A 16252-nucleotide genomic window follows, 5' to 3' on the forward strand; every position below is an offset into this window, starting at 1 on the left:
TCAAGAGGAGCTGTTTGAGGTGTCTAGGGCATCTGTTCCCTGGTGAGGTGTTCCGGGCAAGTCCCACCGAAAGGAGACCAGAGGAAACCAGGGATATGCTGGAGAGACAATGTTCCTCTGCTAGGCTGGGAATGCCTTGGGATTCCCCCAGATGATTTGGAACAAGTGGCCTCAATTACTTAGGCTGCTACCCCCATGACCCAACTCTGGATGAATGGATAAATAAATACACACACAATAGAATAGCCCAATAGAATATCAACAGTAATGTGAGGTAACTTGATTAGCTAGCTAGTTTCACAAATTATAAAATAGGCAAATTTTAGGATAAGTAAGCTTACTTATCTGCAAATTCGCCTATTTTATCCATGCTTACTTAGAAAAAAAATTCCTATGATTACCAAAACTGATGCACTACAATTTAACTGTTGAGAGTTTATTTACTGAAGGTTTTATAAATTTGTTTTTTAAATTATAGAAAAAAATATATAGCAAAATATAGGCCTGCATTTGTGTAACTACAAAGTTTGAAGGCATGAACTTGAGAAAATTAGAGGCTTTTAAAGAAAAATAAGTCACTGAAACTGACTTTTGTTCATAAAAGAGCGAGCATCTTACTTGGAAAATTTACTTAAACAAAAAACCCCAGAATGACCAATGTTTTTGGAAAAAACATACTTTTTTATATAGAAAACAAAAGACATCTAGAAAAGAATCAGAATTATGCCTGTTTGATAGTTTTAACCTTTTAGATAATGGATTGATAAAGAAAAGAAACTCAATTACATGTCCAGAAAAACGCAGAGAAACACTGCAGATTACATCTCCACAGACTTTAAACTACTTGATCACCTATCAATTAGTCATGTTTTTCCAATAATTTTCAACACAGAGATTGCTGACATCATAACAAAACACAGCATCACAAAACAATCAAATGGTTATGTTTAAAGAAAAATTATTTTTTCAAAGCTGCAACAATCACCAGCAACTTGTCTTGTGAACACACTGCATTTATTTACAGAATATCAAAAGAAATGGATTTTGACCAGAACATAACTTTCCCATAATAACTGCTTATGCTGAGACTAATATGACAGCAGTGTGTTTTTGTCCGGTGGATGGCGCCCCTTTCAGCTGAACATGGCTGTGTGTCTATGAAGTTGTGTCTGAGCATCTCTGACTTGTGGTCCTTCTCATCTACTGGTAGTACAACTCCAGGTTCATCCCATCGTGGATTTCATCTGCAGGAGCAACAGTTAAGTACAACAGTCTGAGTTTATTGGCACAAATATAAAATAAACATCAACAAACAAAGTGCCCACATAGATTTCTTCTATTTTGCCCACAGCAGGCTTCATGTTATCAAAAAGGTTCAAATTAAACAACCTGATTACACACAAGGTGTAGTTTTCACAGCTTGTTTTACTTAATAAGGGAAAAAATGCAATTTAAATGGACCTGAAAAACAAAGATCTAGTTGCCCTCAAAAGTGATCTGCCACTGGATATAAGGTTGTTTTCTTTTTGTTTGTTTATTTGGGGTTTTTTTACATCCCTGTGAAGGATTTTTGGGTTGTTCTTGCAGCGTGGTTTTAATCAAGCATGCCCAAGATATCAAAGTCATCTCACAGCAACTCAGTTGGAATTAGCACCAGTCTTTGAAAAGACTACCGGTACTTCAAAACCGTCATTTGGACTGGAGCAGTGGTTTTGGCCTTGGAACTTTCCCATGGAGGCCATTTTGGCCCAGTCTCTTGATTTTATTGTTGAACGATGAACACAGACCTTCATTGAGTCAAGTGAGCCTTAGTGTTTTAAATTGATTCTTTCTGACCTGCTGCATGAGTCCTTGGTGTGCTCTGAGTCATAATGATAGGTTGGCCACTTCTTTCTGCATTTATGGATGATGGCTCTCTCTGTAGTTACAGCTCAGTAAATTTTTATGTTTTTTTTTTTTTTTTTATAGAAACAAGCAACGCAAAGCCAGGCAGGGCTAGGGAGTGGGCAAGTAAAGCCTGTTGAACTGCCAGACTTATAATATACAGGCAGAAACCCTGATTAGTAAGTTTAATTTAACAATGATTAGTGGGAAAAGCTATGGTTATCAAATATTTGAACACATTTGAAGTATTTCACTTTTGCTGCCAAAACAGACCTGACAGGTCCTAAAAACCACCACCCTCCTGAAAACCTGCTGCGTTTTCTGTCAACAAGATATTGGCATCTGGTTACGTCCTGTTTGTCCCTCAGATGCAATCTGTGTGTCATAACACTGCAAAATAGTTTTTGCTGCTGGGCACAAAATCCAGTCAAAACAAGCTGAATCTAACAGGAAACACAACAAACCAGAAAACAGAAACATTCCTTTGTGATTATCAGTAACCTGGTGCAGTCTCATTGATCAGCTATAGAGAGTGCAAGAGGAGCACTAAAAGGATACAGTCTCCTAGAGTCACATGGTCCTTAAATATGGTATACCTTTAAAAAAACAACAGAAATAAATGTGAGGACATTTTGCAGATGTGAACAGTAATGAATGTGGGAGCATTTCAAATCAGCAGCCTACCATTTTTTCAAAACGATCTTGTCATATCGTGTTCCTGTCTGAGCTGCGATGAGCTTCTTCAGGTCTCCGATGGTATCCTCTGAGCTGAACATGGAGGTTAAGGAGCAGTGTGACGGCACAAAAACAACTACTGCTTCTGTGAGACAACAAAAATCTCATCTACAGACAAGCTGAAATCCTGCTTAGACTCTTTTCAACTGTCCAACAAAATTTAACATTAGGAACTAAATGAGGCTGATTTTTTTCTTTTGATATAAAATTAACAATTAGGACTAGGAACCGAATTTTACTGCACTTTATTATTGAAAATTGGACTGCACTGGATTGATTTGATGATGCACTTCTCTTAAAAGTTTGACTCCTGGCACTACAGAAATAATTTGGCCTTCATAAAACCAAGATATTGAGAAAGGACCATGAAAGGAAAACGGATGTCCTTTGAAATAATATCCAAATAGGTTTCACTAAGAAACTGAATAACTAATACCTTGTTTTTTTTTCTCATCAACCCACTGCTTTTCACACACTGTCACACAAGGATACTTGCATTTGACTCGGACTTTCTTTCCAAGACGATCGTTGCAAACCACCTCGATCATTTTCACCGTCTGTCACAAAAAAGAGGGAGAACGTAGTTGGGCCCGCGTTTAGCATAGCTGAACTTGATTAAACAATGGGTCAAAACATGAAGCAGTTTCGTCTGCAAATCCCTAAATTCAACACAGTAACCGTGTGAGTTAGCTAACATGCTAAAAAAAATACCGTCGTTAAATTATTACTTTAGAAACGTGATTATAGAGGCTGTTTATACTTATAAACAGCCTCTATAATCACGAAGATACTTTCTTAAGTAAACATTCATTTACCAAATTTAAACACTCTTCACATACACTAAAAGTGCAGGTTGAAAAATAGTTCTCCCTCTCTGGTATTTTCTGCAACGCTCTCGTTCGTTTTGCCGTAAAGCAGGTTCAATTTCTAGACCAATCAAATCAAGTGGAATGTTGTTTCACAACAAACGGAATCCAATGGGAGAGAAGGAAGGCCACCGTAGGGCGGGACAAGTACTGAAAACAACTTGTATCGAAAACAAGTTATTAACTGTCGTGTCCTGCGCTGTAACTCCTTCCTTGCTTCGCTGCAACAGTGAATTGAAATTTGAAAACGGTGCTACTACAGAAAATATGGGAGACGAAGAAAATTTACCGTCCGGATGGGAGAAGAGAATGAGTCGTAGTTCAGGTAATGAACCCCAATCTGAAACAGGATAAATGAGCCACAGAGTTTTATAAAATTGTATTGTAAGTAGGCTTGATTCGCTAGCTAGCTGCATGTGCATCGTGGTACAATAAAGAAACAAACTAGAGAAACCCTATTATTACAGAATGATTGGCTGAAAGAAGTGATGTAGAATAAGAAGCCATGAACGCTTTTTTCCCAGATCGGGTTCGACTTTAGTGGTTGTGTCGTTGCACGAGGAGCTAATTCATTCAGGTTTGCTGCTGCAGGGCCACGCATGACGTCATTCCGTTGTAGAGATTTGCGTTAAAATAGCGCGAGACCCAGAGTTTTAATTAACATAAAAGTATCTAATAATCAAATCTAAAATTTAAAAGAAAAAGGTTGTCTTGGCTTGGCCTTTTAAGAGAATCTTGTTTTAACTGATTTAACAAACGCCAACCTGAGTAATTTAGGAGTAATTGTCTGTATTTATTTTTTTTCTATATGACTCCAGAAATGCAGTTCAGACTATTTTTTATCAAATATTTAATCAAATTAAGTACTTGCTTTCATGAAGCAATTTTAGCTGTGGCTACACTGTTGACTTTAAAATAAGGGATATTCATTACTCAGTAATTAACGTACATGCAAAAATTTCATGTTGCAATATATTTACAACATTTAATTTCCCCTTAGGGATGAATAAAGTATTTTTGAATTTGATTTTTTTTAATTGGAATTTTGATGAATTGTTGAAAGAAAGTACATAAGACTGAATATTGGTTTTTATAGCTTCAAAAACATTTAAAGCAACAGTATTTTGTACAAACATGCAATTTAGTATATCTTGACACCTATAACAATTATTTGGGTTATTTTCTCTTCCTTTCTCTCTGACTGCCTTAATTAAAAATATGCATGATTTATTCTCTATTTCTTCTCCTTCACCCATTGTAATTGTTAATAAGGCTGTTAAAGAGTTTTGTAGCAAATTAAACCAAAATGCCTAATGTAAATCAGTTGTTAAATGTGTAAAAAAAAATATATATATATATATATATATATATAGTAGCTAAAGTGATTTCATGTGTCTGTCATGTTCTAAAAACTTAGCCAGACTTCTTTTAATTTCTATTATTTAGATTTTAAATTATTTGTTATTTTTATTGTTCGATTTGAAACTTGTTTGAGCCAGTTGAATCTTATGAAATATAAATGATCAAAGCACAGAGCAAACCAAAATAATTCTGATTGATTTCCTGCTGGTTCACATTATTTACAGGTAGTGCATGACAACCTTTCCTTGCAATAAGGCAGAGAGCTGAAATCTGACCACTGGTAGAGGAAATTAATGCCAGGTGTGACTGGTTATGCTGAAACGCATCTTCTTTGATTTAAATCAGCAAAGTCACATATTTATGTCTATTCTGACAGGGGCTTTTCTTCTATTAGAGTTAAAAAAAAGTTTCCTACAGGGATCTTGTCATACTGATCAGTTATGGCGCTGATGCTGCTGGGACCAACATGGTGCAGAGAGCTTGAGCTTTAAACACTGATACTGACAAACTGTATTTATACGTTTCTTTCTTTTTGTTGTTTTGTTTCCAAATCATGCCAAAGCATGATTTACTGTCATTTAATTTGCAGTTAAAAATTGACAAAATTATATGACATAATCAGCGTTTTGTGTCTAGTGTCTATTTTTCAAAAATGAACGTAATTTGGACGTCTGTATGTTTGCTCTTGCAGGAAAAGTGTATTACTTTAATCACATCACCAATGCCAGTCAGTGGGAACGTCCAGTAGGAGACGGACGTGGAGAGCCAGAAAAGGTTGAGCTGAAATAATGATTCTTACATTTTAATTGATTTCACAGGGCACCCAATGACAAGAACTGTATATCATTACCAAAAATAATATATGAAATGTATCACTACTAGTTAAGATGAATATGCCTGTGTTACAACTTGAGCCTACTGTTTTTGCACTTGTCCTTGTTTGTGATGTTCTTTTTTATAGCTCTTGTGTTTGTGTATCTGTGTAGTGTTGTTACAGAGACTTCATAATCCATTTTGTTTATGCTCCTGGTTGTGTTTGGATTTTACATTTAATTTATTATTTTTAGTTGTTTTATTTTGGACATTAAAAATATCTTCCAGTTCCAGTGTTAAGAGTTGTTAACAAAGTTAAAGTTTACTCATCTTTGAGAACGTAAACCTGCATTATTATGCCATTATCTATGTATTATTTGAAAATAGTCCCAAAACAAACAATACTGTTGTTTACTGCAATAATTTCTGGGACAATTTCTCATCTACAAAATGTGCTATCATGACAGACTTACAGTAGGTCCCATTGGATGAATTATTAATGATCTTTGAGCGTAGGGTTCATGGCTTTTCTTTCCCTCTTGCAGGTTCGCTGCTCTCATCTGCTGGTGAAACACAATCAGTCACGTCGACCGTCTTCCTGGCGAGAACAAAATATCACACGATCTAAAGATGAGGCTTTGGATCTCATTCAGAGTAAGTAGAGATGATCAGATCTGAGCTGCAGCAGGATGCCACTGTGTAAAGCATGAGCTGCTAACAGCTGCAGTCCAGGAGGTTAAGATGTCATTGTTATATGTCAGTAATTGATTTCAAAAGTAAAGATTGTTTACTTTCTTTTTTAACATATAGTACAGACCAAAAGTTTGGACACACCTTTCTAATTCAATGGGTTTTCTTTATTTTCATGACTAAATAGTCATAAAGAGTGTGGGCAAAGCAGTAATCACAGCAAAAGGTTGCTACTTTGAAGAAACTAGAATATAAGGGCTATTTTCAGTTGTTTTACACTTTTTTGTTTAGTGCATATTTCCACATGTGTTATTCATAGTTTTGATGCCTTCAGTGTGAATCTACAATGTCAATAGTCATGAAAATAAAGGAAACTCATTGAATTAAAAGGTGTGTCCAAACTTTTGGTCTGTACTGTATGTTAAAGTCATGTTACAGCCTAAGCATCATGGGAAAGAGGGTCCTCCATAAGGAAGAGATGAGAGGCTCATGATCTATGTTGCTTGAGGTCCAGCATGAAGTTTTCACAGCTCAAACCAGGAGCAACCATCTTCCAGGAAACATTAAAGCACTTAATTTAATTCTAAGTTTGGCAAAAAAATAAACTTGTTTTTTTTTTTTAAGCCGTAATCATCCATTTTTACAGAAATGTGCACTTGAAGTATTATATCACTCTTTGTACATAGTTATATAAATTTCAGTTTTAAATGAGTGGATTTTCAAAGATATTATTAATTGAGTTGTCATGTTGTCTGTTTGTCCATGCAGAGTACATCGAACAGATCAAGTCAGGAGAGGAGAAGTTTGAAAGCTTAGCCTCCCAGTTTAGCGACTGCAGCTCAGCAAAAAATGGTGGCGACCTTGGTGTGTTTGGAAGAGGTAAACCCAGAATTGCATCCAAATAAAATACTTACAGGATTTACAGTGCTATTGTCAATAACTGAAGGATTCTAACTTTGTTTTTGACTCGTGAAAAATCCTATTCTTTGTTGAATGCACATTCTGTATGTTTCAGGTCAAATGCAGAAGCCTTTTGAAGACGCCTCCTTCGCTCTCAAAGTAGGAGACATGAGTGGGCCTGTTTTTACCGACTCTGGAGTTCACATCATCTTACGTACCGGCTGAAAGACGGCACCACCTGCTCACCCACTCCACTGTCATACACGCATTTACTGAAACTAACCCAAGCAGGCCTGCCATTTGTTTAAAATGCACTCATCACCCCAGTAAGTCAAACACATGCAGTAATGTTTGACTGCATGTGCTCAAAATCCCACACTCAAGTTTGATTAATAAAATGACTTTGAGAACAAATGACTATTCCCAAAGACCTGAAGCTTTTATCTACCACAGCAATGCCATGATAGAGAAGCATTAGTGCCTGGAGTTGTGACTGATTCCTGAAAAGCAGATGCTACTGTAACTGACATGTGCATGTCTTTAAAATGGACCATATATTGTTTGCTTTTTATTCTCCTCCATTCCTGCTGTGTGCAAAGCAGTTCCTTTATGTAAACCATTTTATCAAGATTTGTAGGTCGGCTGTTTAAATCGTTTTCAAGATGTTGTGCATCCCTGCAGACGGAGAATTAGCTGTTCTTTTGCGTTCTATACCCAACATTCAAAAACTAACAATTTGTTCATTTATGGAAATGACTTCAGAAAGAGCATTATTGATTCCAAGACAGTACCATTGAAAGCTTGCAGGGTTTAACATCAGTCCTCACAGCTTTTAAAAGCATCAATATTCATTTAAATTGTTGACACTGTTGTAACTGAGGAATAAAGTTATAAAACACATTTTTGTCCCTTTACTCAGTTCCATTTGTCACATTTCACTGAGTGAAACATTAATTATTCTTTCTTTTTCTGCTATTTTCTATCTCCATCACAAGCGCTCGCAGACCCAGACCAAATCAATGCAGAGTTCACCAATAGATAAATAACTTAAGGCATACTGATATCAACACTGGCTAAGCAACTTTTTTATGATGTATTGTATTTATGTCTCTTTAGGACTGGGCCAAATTGTTGTCTCACACTCGGTGGCGCTGTCACACATAGTGCATGAAACAGCCAGTCGGGCGCATTCCCATTGCTGATTCTCTTTATATGGCCCACATACCTCATGTTCTATATGCTGACGTTTAACAGCATATCAACAAATGTAATGGATATGAATGACATATTTAGTGTGATTGGCCAAAAATGCGCAGTGAACATTCTCATGGTGAAGCAAAGTATTGTGCCTCTGACACAGGTTGGTAAGTCAACTTATTATAAATGACTTTGGGCTTTTTTGTCAAAAGTTGCTTGTAAATGTAATGAGTCACGGGATTGTAGTTTTTTGGCCTTGTTTTTGGACATGAAGCTGATTATTTGGGCTTGACTTTCCTTACGAAAACAAAATATTATCTTTCAACTCCCCACAAAAGAGCATGCACTGATGGTGGGTAGTTTGCAGTGGTGTAGTGTAGTCTATTGTTAATGTCACGGTAATATTTTCTGGGAATGACGTTGCGCTCCAGCAAACTGCGGACATGGAGATTAATCTGGACTGCACCCTAAACGTGAAAACAGCCGTGAGCGAAGTGTCCGTAAAAGTGAACAACTAAACGCCATTTTAATTCTTAAAATAAAAGGAAGTGTCTAATCTGTGCAGGAGGAAATCTGAGTTGTGGACCCGCTGGAGGAGCGTTTAGGTTTTCTGTCAGTGACGAAAAAATGTTGAAACAGCTTAATTACAGAGCTGAGAATTAAAAAAATATTTAGAGTTTACCAGATAATGGTGAAATGCCCCCAAAACCACACAAAAATTCTTAAAGTTTTTTTTTTTTTTTTTTTTTTTTTTTTTTTACTGTTGTATTTATGCTATTTTTCTCATTATTAATTTTTAGTGGAAACATAGACTATTGATCTTTTTTTTTCTTATAATAAGTGTGTAAATGTATACTGTTTACAAGCAGCCTGTGTTTGTAGCTGCCAGTTGGGCATTTTTGGTCTGGTTTTCATAGAGCTGGTTGCTTGTTTCTCTCCAGATCTAGCAGCACTGAGGGCAGAAACCTGTCGGCTCAACGGGCAGCAGCCCTGCAGACGCATTGAAGGTTGAAAAAATTCAGAATAAAAATACAGTCGTAATTGAACTGTTCATTAAAGCTGCCCAGTTTTTAAAAATGACAGGAAAGTATTAATAATTAATATTAAAATATGAATAGTTGCAAAAATTTAACAAATGATGCACTGAGGATGCAATTTGCATGAAAGTGCTACTCTAAACCTGAATCTCAACATTGCAGATTGTAATATCTGACCATTTTTGAGCATAATATCAGACCTGTGACTCCTCCCATCAAACTCTGCTACAGAAGATACAAAGACAGTTCTTGATAAAATGTTTCTTGCCACACTGACTGAATGCAAAATATTTGCCTCATCATTAAAAATCTTTCTAGTTCATCCCTTATTAACAATGTGTTGAACAAAAATTAATGTTGTTATATAACACAAATAAACAATAAATTACTGAAATAAATTGACAATTAATTAAAAACCAAGTTAGTTCAGTATGACTTTATTAATTCCAAGGAGAAAGTAGATGTATTAAGACATTTCCAAAATCTCTGCAAAGCATAATTGCTGATGACTACAACTAAAGTTAAACAACAAAAATAGTGCTTTTAAAATAGTTTGCAAAATTACAGATTGTCGCAAATAATATAATCATCTTGTCCGATATATTTTTAAAAATGAACAATTTGTGGTGGTACTGTAAGTAGTACATTGTTTATAGTCAGTGAATAAGCCCCTTAAGCAGCTACTCAATATTACGAGATGTGGCTGATAAGATAGGTACAACATGTACCATATTCTTTTTTTCTTCTGATCCGAGGGCTATACAGTGAATCCAAATCATGTAGGACATAAAAAAAACTGTGACTGGAAATAGAAGCTACCTAAACTCTAACAGAATTTACGGTTTAGCAATTATACACAACCGTGTGAATTGCTGTTGGGAACAAAGATTTTTTTGCTATGCCCACTAAACAAATATGTTGTCATCAGCACATTTCAGTCAATAAAACATTAATTCATGTTTAATTAACATTAAAAAAATTGTTTTGAAGCACAGATTAACAGATCCACTGAGCTAGTGTCACACGTGATTAAAGTGACCATTTTGGCCATGAAGCTCATGGACCTGGAGCTCTGTTACTGACATGTTGGTTTGTAATAGTTGCATCTGTCTCCAGTCAGGTAGGAGTCAGAGTCTATTTCACCTCCACATTTTAATCTCCTGAGCAGGTGAAAGTGTGGCTCCCCTGCATCAGTTGCCTCGTGCACAATATTAGGCGGTCATCATTGATCAGGTCGTCATCCCAAACCTCAACTTTCAGGCTAAACTGTGTGTCCACCAGTGTTGTAGAACTCAAAACCAGTCCCCTTGACAGGGTACCCCTCGAAGGGTCCAGGGGGCAGCAGTTGGTGCCCAGGTTAGGAACACCTGAACATGTTGGCTCTTTAGGTGAGATCTTCATGGCGTTGCTCAATAGGAACCTTCATCCCTGTCTTTTGCGAGCTGCTTGGCATGAGCTCATAAAGTGGCCGGAGGGAGTACCAGACAATGTTAGGCTGGTTTTTCAGGCTCTTAAGCCAAGTTGAGAAGCCAGTTGAATCATTTTGAGAAATTGCAAACTCCCCTAACCAACCATTTCCTCCTGATACTTCTGTGTATGTTGCTGGAGACCAGAGCTGTAGCTGCTGGAGGAATCCTGATGTTGTAGGATGCTACTGCACCAAGTAGAGACACTAGACAGCTTAATCTTCCCCAGGCCGACAGCGATACCGCTCGATAAACAGGAGTGGACCTGGATGACAAGAAGATGTTATTGCTCAAGATGTTCATAATAGAAATGTTTTTTGAGTATTTCTGTTACACACACAACAGGATCAGGCAATAAAACCTGTAAACCATCTCATTAGGCTTTCTTATACCAGAAATTGCTGTCATCTTGTGTTTTAGTGCAATAACATACAATAACATTGTGATAAATTTGAAATGTTTAAATGAGCGCTTTGTTACCGCATCTAAGGTTAACCCATTCAAGGACAAGCAGGTTGGTGAAGCTGTCACTCTTCTCATTCGACCCCCAAGATGAATCTAAAACTGAGTTTTAAGTTCTTTAAAAGGTTACCCTAATTATCTGGAAAATAAAACAATTTAAATGGTCTGAGTCCTGATACAGTGTGTGCCGTAGATGTTTCAAACATCCTTGTATGCAGCAGCAGTGGTGGAGGTGTAGTGACTTGGTGGCGAGCTTAAATGCGTTTTGAACTCAGAGCTGAGGGAAGGTGTGCTTGATACACGAAAACTGAACACCAAGGGGGAAAAAAATTGTCTGTCATTTTGTGAACATGACCTGTCAGAACCTAACAAAAAATATTTCCAATCCTACCCATAATGAGCACATGTGACCCTGTGTGTGCTGAAAATGTAGCTGTCCTCTCTGGTCCTCTCAGAAGCAAAGCTGTAGGCGGAGGAGCGGGTTCCTCCCACTTGGAGACTGCCAGAGACATTAAGTGCTATATCCAGCCCAAACTGATTAAACATAGACAAAAAAAACTTGGTCAGTCTTCAGTTCAGTCTTTATCAATGAGACTTCAATGAATCATTTCAGACTGGACTAGTGCATCGCAGTAATTCAGTCTGCAGGAGACAAAGGAATGAAGTGATGTTTCAGAGTCTGAGAGTGAGAGAATGGAAATGTTTCGTAGATGACACGAGGTATGGTTGATAACTGATTCAAAAGTGAGTTGTGGTCCATTTTTACTCAGAGATCACAGACCTAGAAAACAAACTTTGGAAATCCTACCTGCTCCATTTCCTTTGTACAGATTTTGCTGTTATTACAACTGCAACAAGATTTTGAATGTCAAGAGCATTATCATTAAACGCAGGTTTTGTGATGTAATATTTCAGTTACTTCAGTTACACTTCAAAGCGAGGTAAACGCACCAGGAGTTAGTAACGGTATCATAAAACTGTAAACCTCTCTTCCAAGTAGTTTAAAGCCAATTTGTTCTCTCTGTTATGCAGCAATGCATTACAGAATAAATTATGTCATTATTTCATTTTATTTTCTTTTTGGAAAATATGAAGTAAAATAATTTTATAAGAGTTTGAATCAGCTGCAAAAGTTGGAAAACTTACTGTTTGCCTGCCACTTGCAGCAGTTATTACCAGATTCAGCACCAACACCTGAGGAAGATCAGCAGAAGGTCAGGCTTTATAAAGAGATCAGAGAGAGGATGACCAACATCTCCAAGGAGATATTTATGACATAACAACACAACAATCTGAGATTAGATAGAGGTTTAAGTTAGTGGATAAGCTGATGAGTAAAGGTGATGATTACACAAGGCACTTTTCGCACCTTAATTTGTGTAACATCTCAATATGAGCAACCAAAGAACACATGACCAAATATTAAAATTTGATTTAATTCTTTTGCAAAAAGACACGACATACTGTGACACAGTCAGAAGGATCTGCATCTAACCAAGGTTTCATATTAAATACATTCTGATTGCTTCGAACTTCAATTGGAAGGTGGAGTTGGAATTACGAAAAATTCACTTTTTGAGCTATAATATTTTCTACTATGTTTTATTCTACACAAGAATAAAACATTATTTTATTAGAATTATTTCATTTTTCTATAATTTTTTTCATTTTTTAAACTTGTAGAACATTTGTGACAATTTGTAGAAAATTTTTAAACAAGGAAATGACAATTTTACAACAGGAATGGAACAGTGCAAAGTGTGCGTCAGCATTTATTTATCCATCCATCCATTTTCTGCTTATCTGGAAAATCTTAATGAAATCGAGTAGATTTTAGACAATTCTGACCATTCTCTTCATAAGATTGTCTTGAGAAGGCAGAGTATATTCAGTCAGAGGCTTGTTATGAATTACTGTAAATTTGCTACAAGAGATCTTTCCTGCCAACAGCCATTAAAATCTACAACAACTCTTTGAAGAATTAATGAGTCACAACAACATTTATTTTGTTGTTTGGAACTAATAAAGTATTTTTCAATTTGAATTGTAATTGACAGTAATCTTACCCCATACATAACTCCTTGAGTTTCCATAGCAACTAAAACAAACAAGAACCTGACACAGGTTGTTTGACATCATTGTATCCATGAGAACCTCTATGTTCTCATCAGTGATGTCATAAATGTTCAAAGAGATACAAGAATTCTCAGTTTGCTTTTCAACTTGGTTGGAGGTAGATCGATTCCAGAGAGACGACTTCAAACTGACTTTACAAACCATTTTAACTGAACACCAAGTTAAGAGGATTATTGACATTGGTTGGGACCTTGGATTTCTTGTTACGAAGAAACAAGATAAGCAACTTCTGACACTAGCAGCCTTTAAACATTTGTGATGTGTGGACGACTGATGTTTAAGGCTGAGGATGACCTGGTATCACTTACAAATATGGACTGTGAAGCTGACATTTGCCATAATGGGTACATCTACATCTATGAAAAGACAACAGAAGGACAGGACGAATTTAGTGTTGGGCTCAAAGTGACCCCTCACCAACTACAAAGTTGGTCACCCACTTCCTCCATATTTTGGAGGAAGTGGGTGGAACCCCCCACAGAGTTAGCCACATTCCCCACTTTCATTGCTGAGGCAATTTATCGAAGTTGTGACCACAAGGTTTCAGTGTCTGTTTTGGGGGCAACCCTAGAATCACCAGAAGGGAGAGATGCTGTCAAGATGAAGATAGAGACCTATCGGGTCTTTTTGCTCTGTGGGACCCCAGAGGCAGCTGATGGGTACTGGCAGTGCAAGCGGCATGCAGCTCTGGTGGTCGATGAGGCAAAACTTGGGCGTTGGAGAAGTTCACAGAGGCCATGGAGAATGACTTGGGCAGAGTACTTCCTGGCGATTTTGAACAATGTTTTTTTTCAAGTTGGTTGTTAGGCGTTTGAACATGTTTTTTTGAGTTGGTCGTTAGGCGATTTGAACAGTGTTTTTTTTTTGTTTGTTTTTTGTTAGGCGATTTGAACATTGTTTTTTTTCGAGTTGGTTGTTAGGTGATTTGAAGAGTGTTTTGTTTCGAGTTGGTTAACTTTGATGATGGGGCCCTAAGCAAAATTTGGTTTTGGGGCCCTCTATATTTGCTAATAATGTGTATTGCTGCAATCAACAGTTAGACAATTAGATCATTCACACACCTGCTATAAACTTATTGCATCACTGACTGTGCTGTTTACATTATATCCTATATGAAGTTTCTTGACTTTTTGTCATATAAAGATTAAGATTGACCTTTTTTACTGATTGACCAAAACAAGACCTGGGAAGAAGCCCTGAGCTACAGTCCCTTCATATGGCTCTGCCTTCACTACATCTCCTCCCTCCATTATTGGTTCTGGGTTGATGACTGTGCTGTAGAAACAAAAGAAAACTGACACCAGTGGAGCCATGGAGAAAGAAGGAGACCATCTCTGGTTCAGCAAGTCTAATCATGATGAGTTTCATTTTATCTGTGCTGTAAACTAAGAGCTGTGACTTAGTTTGTGAGTTATGATATTCCTCATCAAAAACATACCTGAAGAGTCTTTAATATCTTGTGGCAACCATTTGAGGCTGCCTAAACGCTTGCTCCCTCTGAGCGCTGTCTGTTTCCACAAAGCTTCTTCTTGGGCTTGATTTTCTGAGTCAGAACACTCCTTTCTGTCCCTCCACCTCAAGGCTCCTGCAGACTACCTGCAGCAGCAGTTAGAAAACATCGTCTGGAACTACAAGTCTGATGAGCTTTTCATACAAACTTCTTTTCAGTCAGATAGTCCTAAGAGCTGTTACAAATGGTATAATGGAGAAATGTTGTTGTGATAACATCCTCCACGCAAAGTATTGGACAGAGCAGGCGAGCCTTAAAGAGACAGAGACCAATTACAAGGTGTCAAATTGGCAAGTTAGATTTCTTATGTTTGATATAGACATTATTTTTTATAATAATAATAATGAAGGTGACATAGTTACTGGACTGTGCTATATATATATATATATATATATATATATATATATATATATATATATATATATATATATATATATATATACTCTCTACAGCTCTGCGTTTTAAATGTTGGTTATATATTTAATGTACTGTGTGTCCTTAGTACTATCTCTACCAACTGCGCAAGAAACAACAACTTGTAATATGTCATTCTGTGTTTGGTGATTCTATGATACGAGTTTCACTTTCTGAGATGACTGGCAAGACAATGCAATTTTATGCAATATTCTAATGTTTTAGATGTACTGTTGTATGTGTATGTGTATGCATACACCACACCCAGGTCTTAAAAAAAATCATTTCTGTAACTCCTTTGAACAATGTTTTTGTTGTTAGGCTTTACGAGTAAATGCTAAAATTTCTGAATTTGGTAAATGTGGTCTTATAAAAACTCAAAATAAGACATTACACAAAAACAACTGTTTTCTAACAGTCACTTTTACTCATTAGCTTGACATCTTTAATTATTAACCAAGTTAACAGAGCACTTTCACTAATTACAAGGCCACTTCATTAAACTCTATTATCAGTTTGTTCTGTTCATTTTTTCATCTTCCTTGTCTCCTTGGAGATATTGGTGCCACTTCTCTGATTCCCTTATAAACTCTGGTCCTCAGCTCACCTCGCTCAGCACTCAGCTGAGTCTGGTTTTGATTGGAGGATTCCTCTTTTAGTTTTGTGCGTAAAGTTTGAAAACAGGTTTCCTTCCTTCATCGCTGGAACATTGCCAAAATAAGAAATATCCTGTCCAGGAGTGATGCTGAAGAACTAGTCCAGGCGTTTGTTACCAGCAGA

General features: G+C 36.8%; 2 protein-coding genes and 1 pseudogene across 4 annotated transcripts; 1 reads left to right on the forward strand and 2 right to left on the reverse strand.

Annotated features, from left to right (window-relative positions):
* Positions 1–660: 660 nt before the first annotated feature.
* Positions 661–3598, reverse strand: ubl5 (ubiquitin like 5). 3 transcript variants are annotated; one of them, XM_028018529.1, is made up of 5 exons: positions 3459–3598; positions 3112–3176; positions 2569–2652; positions 2443–2480; positions 661–1244 (listed from the first exon to the last, which is right to left on the reverse strand). In XM_028018529.1, exons 2-5 carry the CDS (start codon positions 3165–3167, stop codon positions 1201–1203), a joined length of 222 nt encoding a protein of 73 aa, XP_027874330.1. In that variant the 5' UTR covers positions 3168–3176; positions 3459–3598; the 3' UTR covers positions 661–1200. The 3 variants fall into 3 exon arrangements, with proteins under 3 accessions (XP_027874330.1, XP_027874329.1, XP_027874332.1); XM_028018528.1 differs by having other exon boundaries at positions 3435–3557; XM_028018531.1 differs by having other exon boundaries at positions 3415–3543.
* Positions 3555–8150, forward strand: pin1 (peptidylprolyl cis/trans isomerase, NIMA-interacting 1). Its single transcript, XM_028018527.1, has 5 exons — positions 3555–3810; positions 5539–5621; positions 6206–6314; positions 7119–7229; positions 7366–8150. Exons 1-5 carry the CDS (start codon positions 3570–3572, stop codon positions 7473–7475), a joined length of 654 nt encoding a protein of 217 aa, XP_027874328.1. The 5' UTR covers positions 3555–3569; the 3' UTR covers positions 7476–8150.
* A 2467-nt stretch (positions 8151–10617) lies between these two features.
* On the reverse strand, positions 10618–12615 carry LOC114145359 (perforin-1-like; annotated as a pseudogene).
* Between the last annotated feature and the right edge of the window lie 3637 nt (positions 12616–16252).

Source organism: Xiphophorus couchianus, chromosome 5 (assembly GCF_001444195.1).
Source record: "Xiphophorus couchianus chromosome 5, X_couchianus-1.0, whole genome shotgun sequence".
Taxonomy (NCBI): domain Eukaryota; kingdom Metazoa; phylum Chordata; class Actinopteri; order Cyprinodontiformes; family Poeciliidae; genus Xiphophorus; species Xiphophorus couchianus.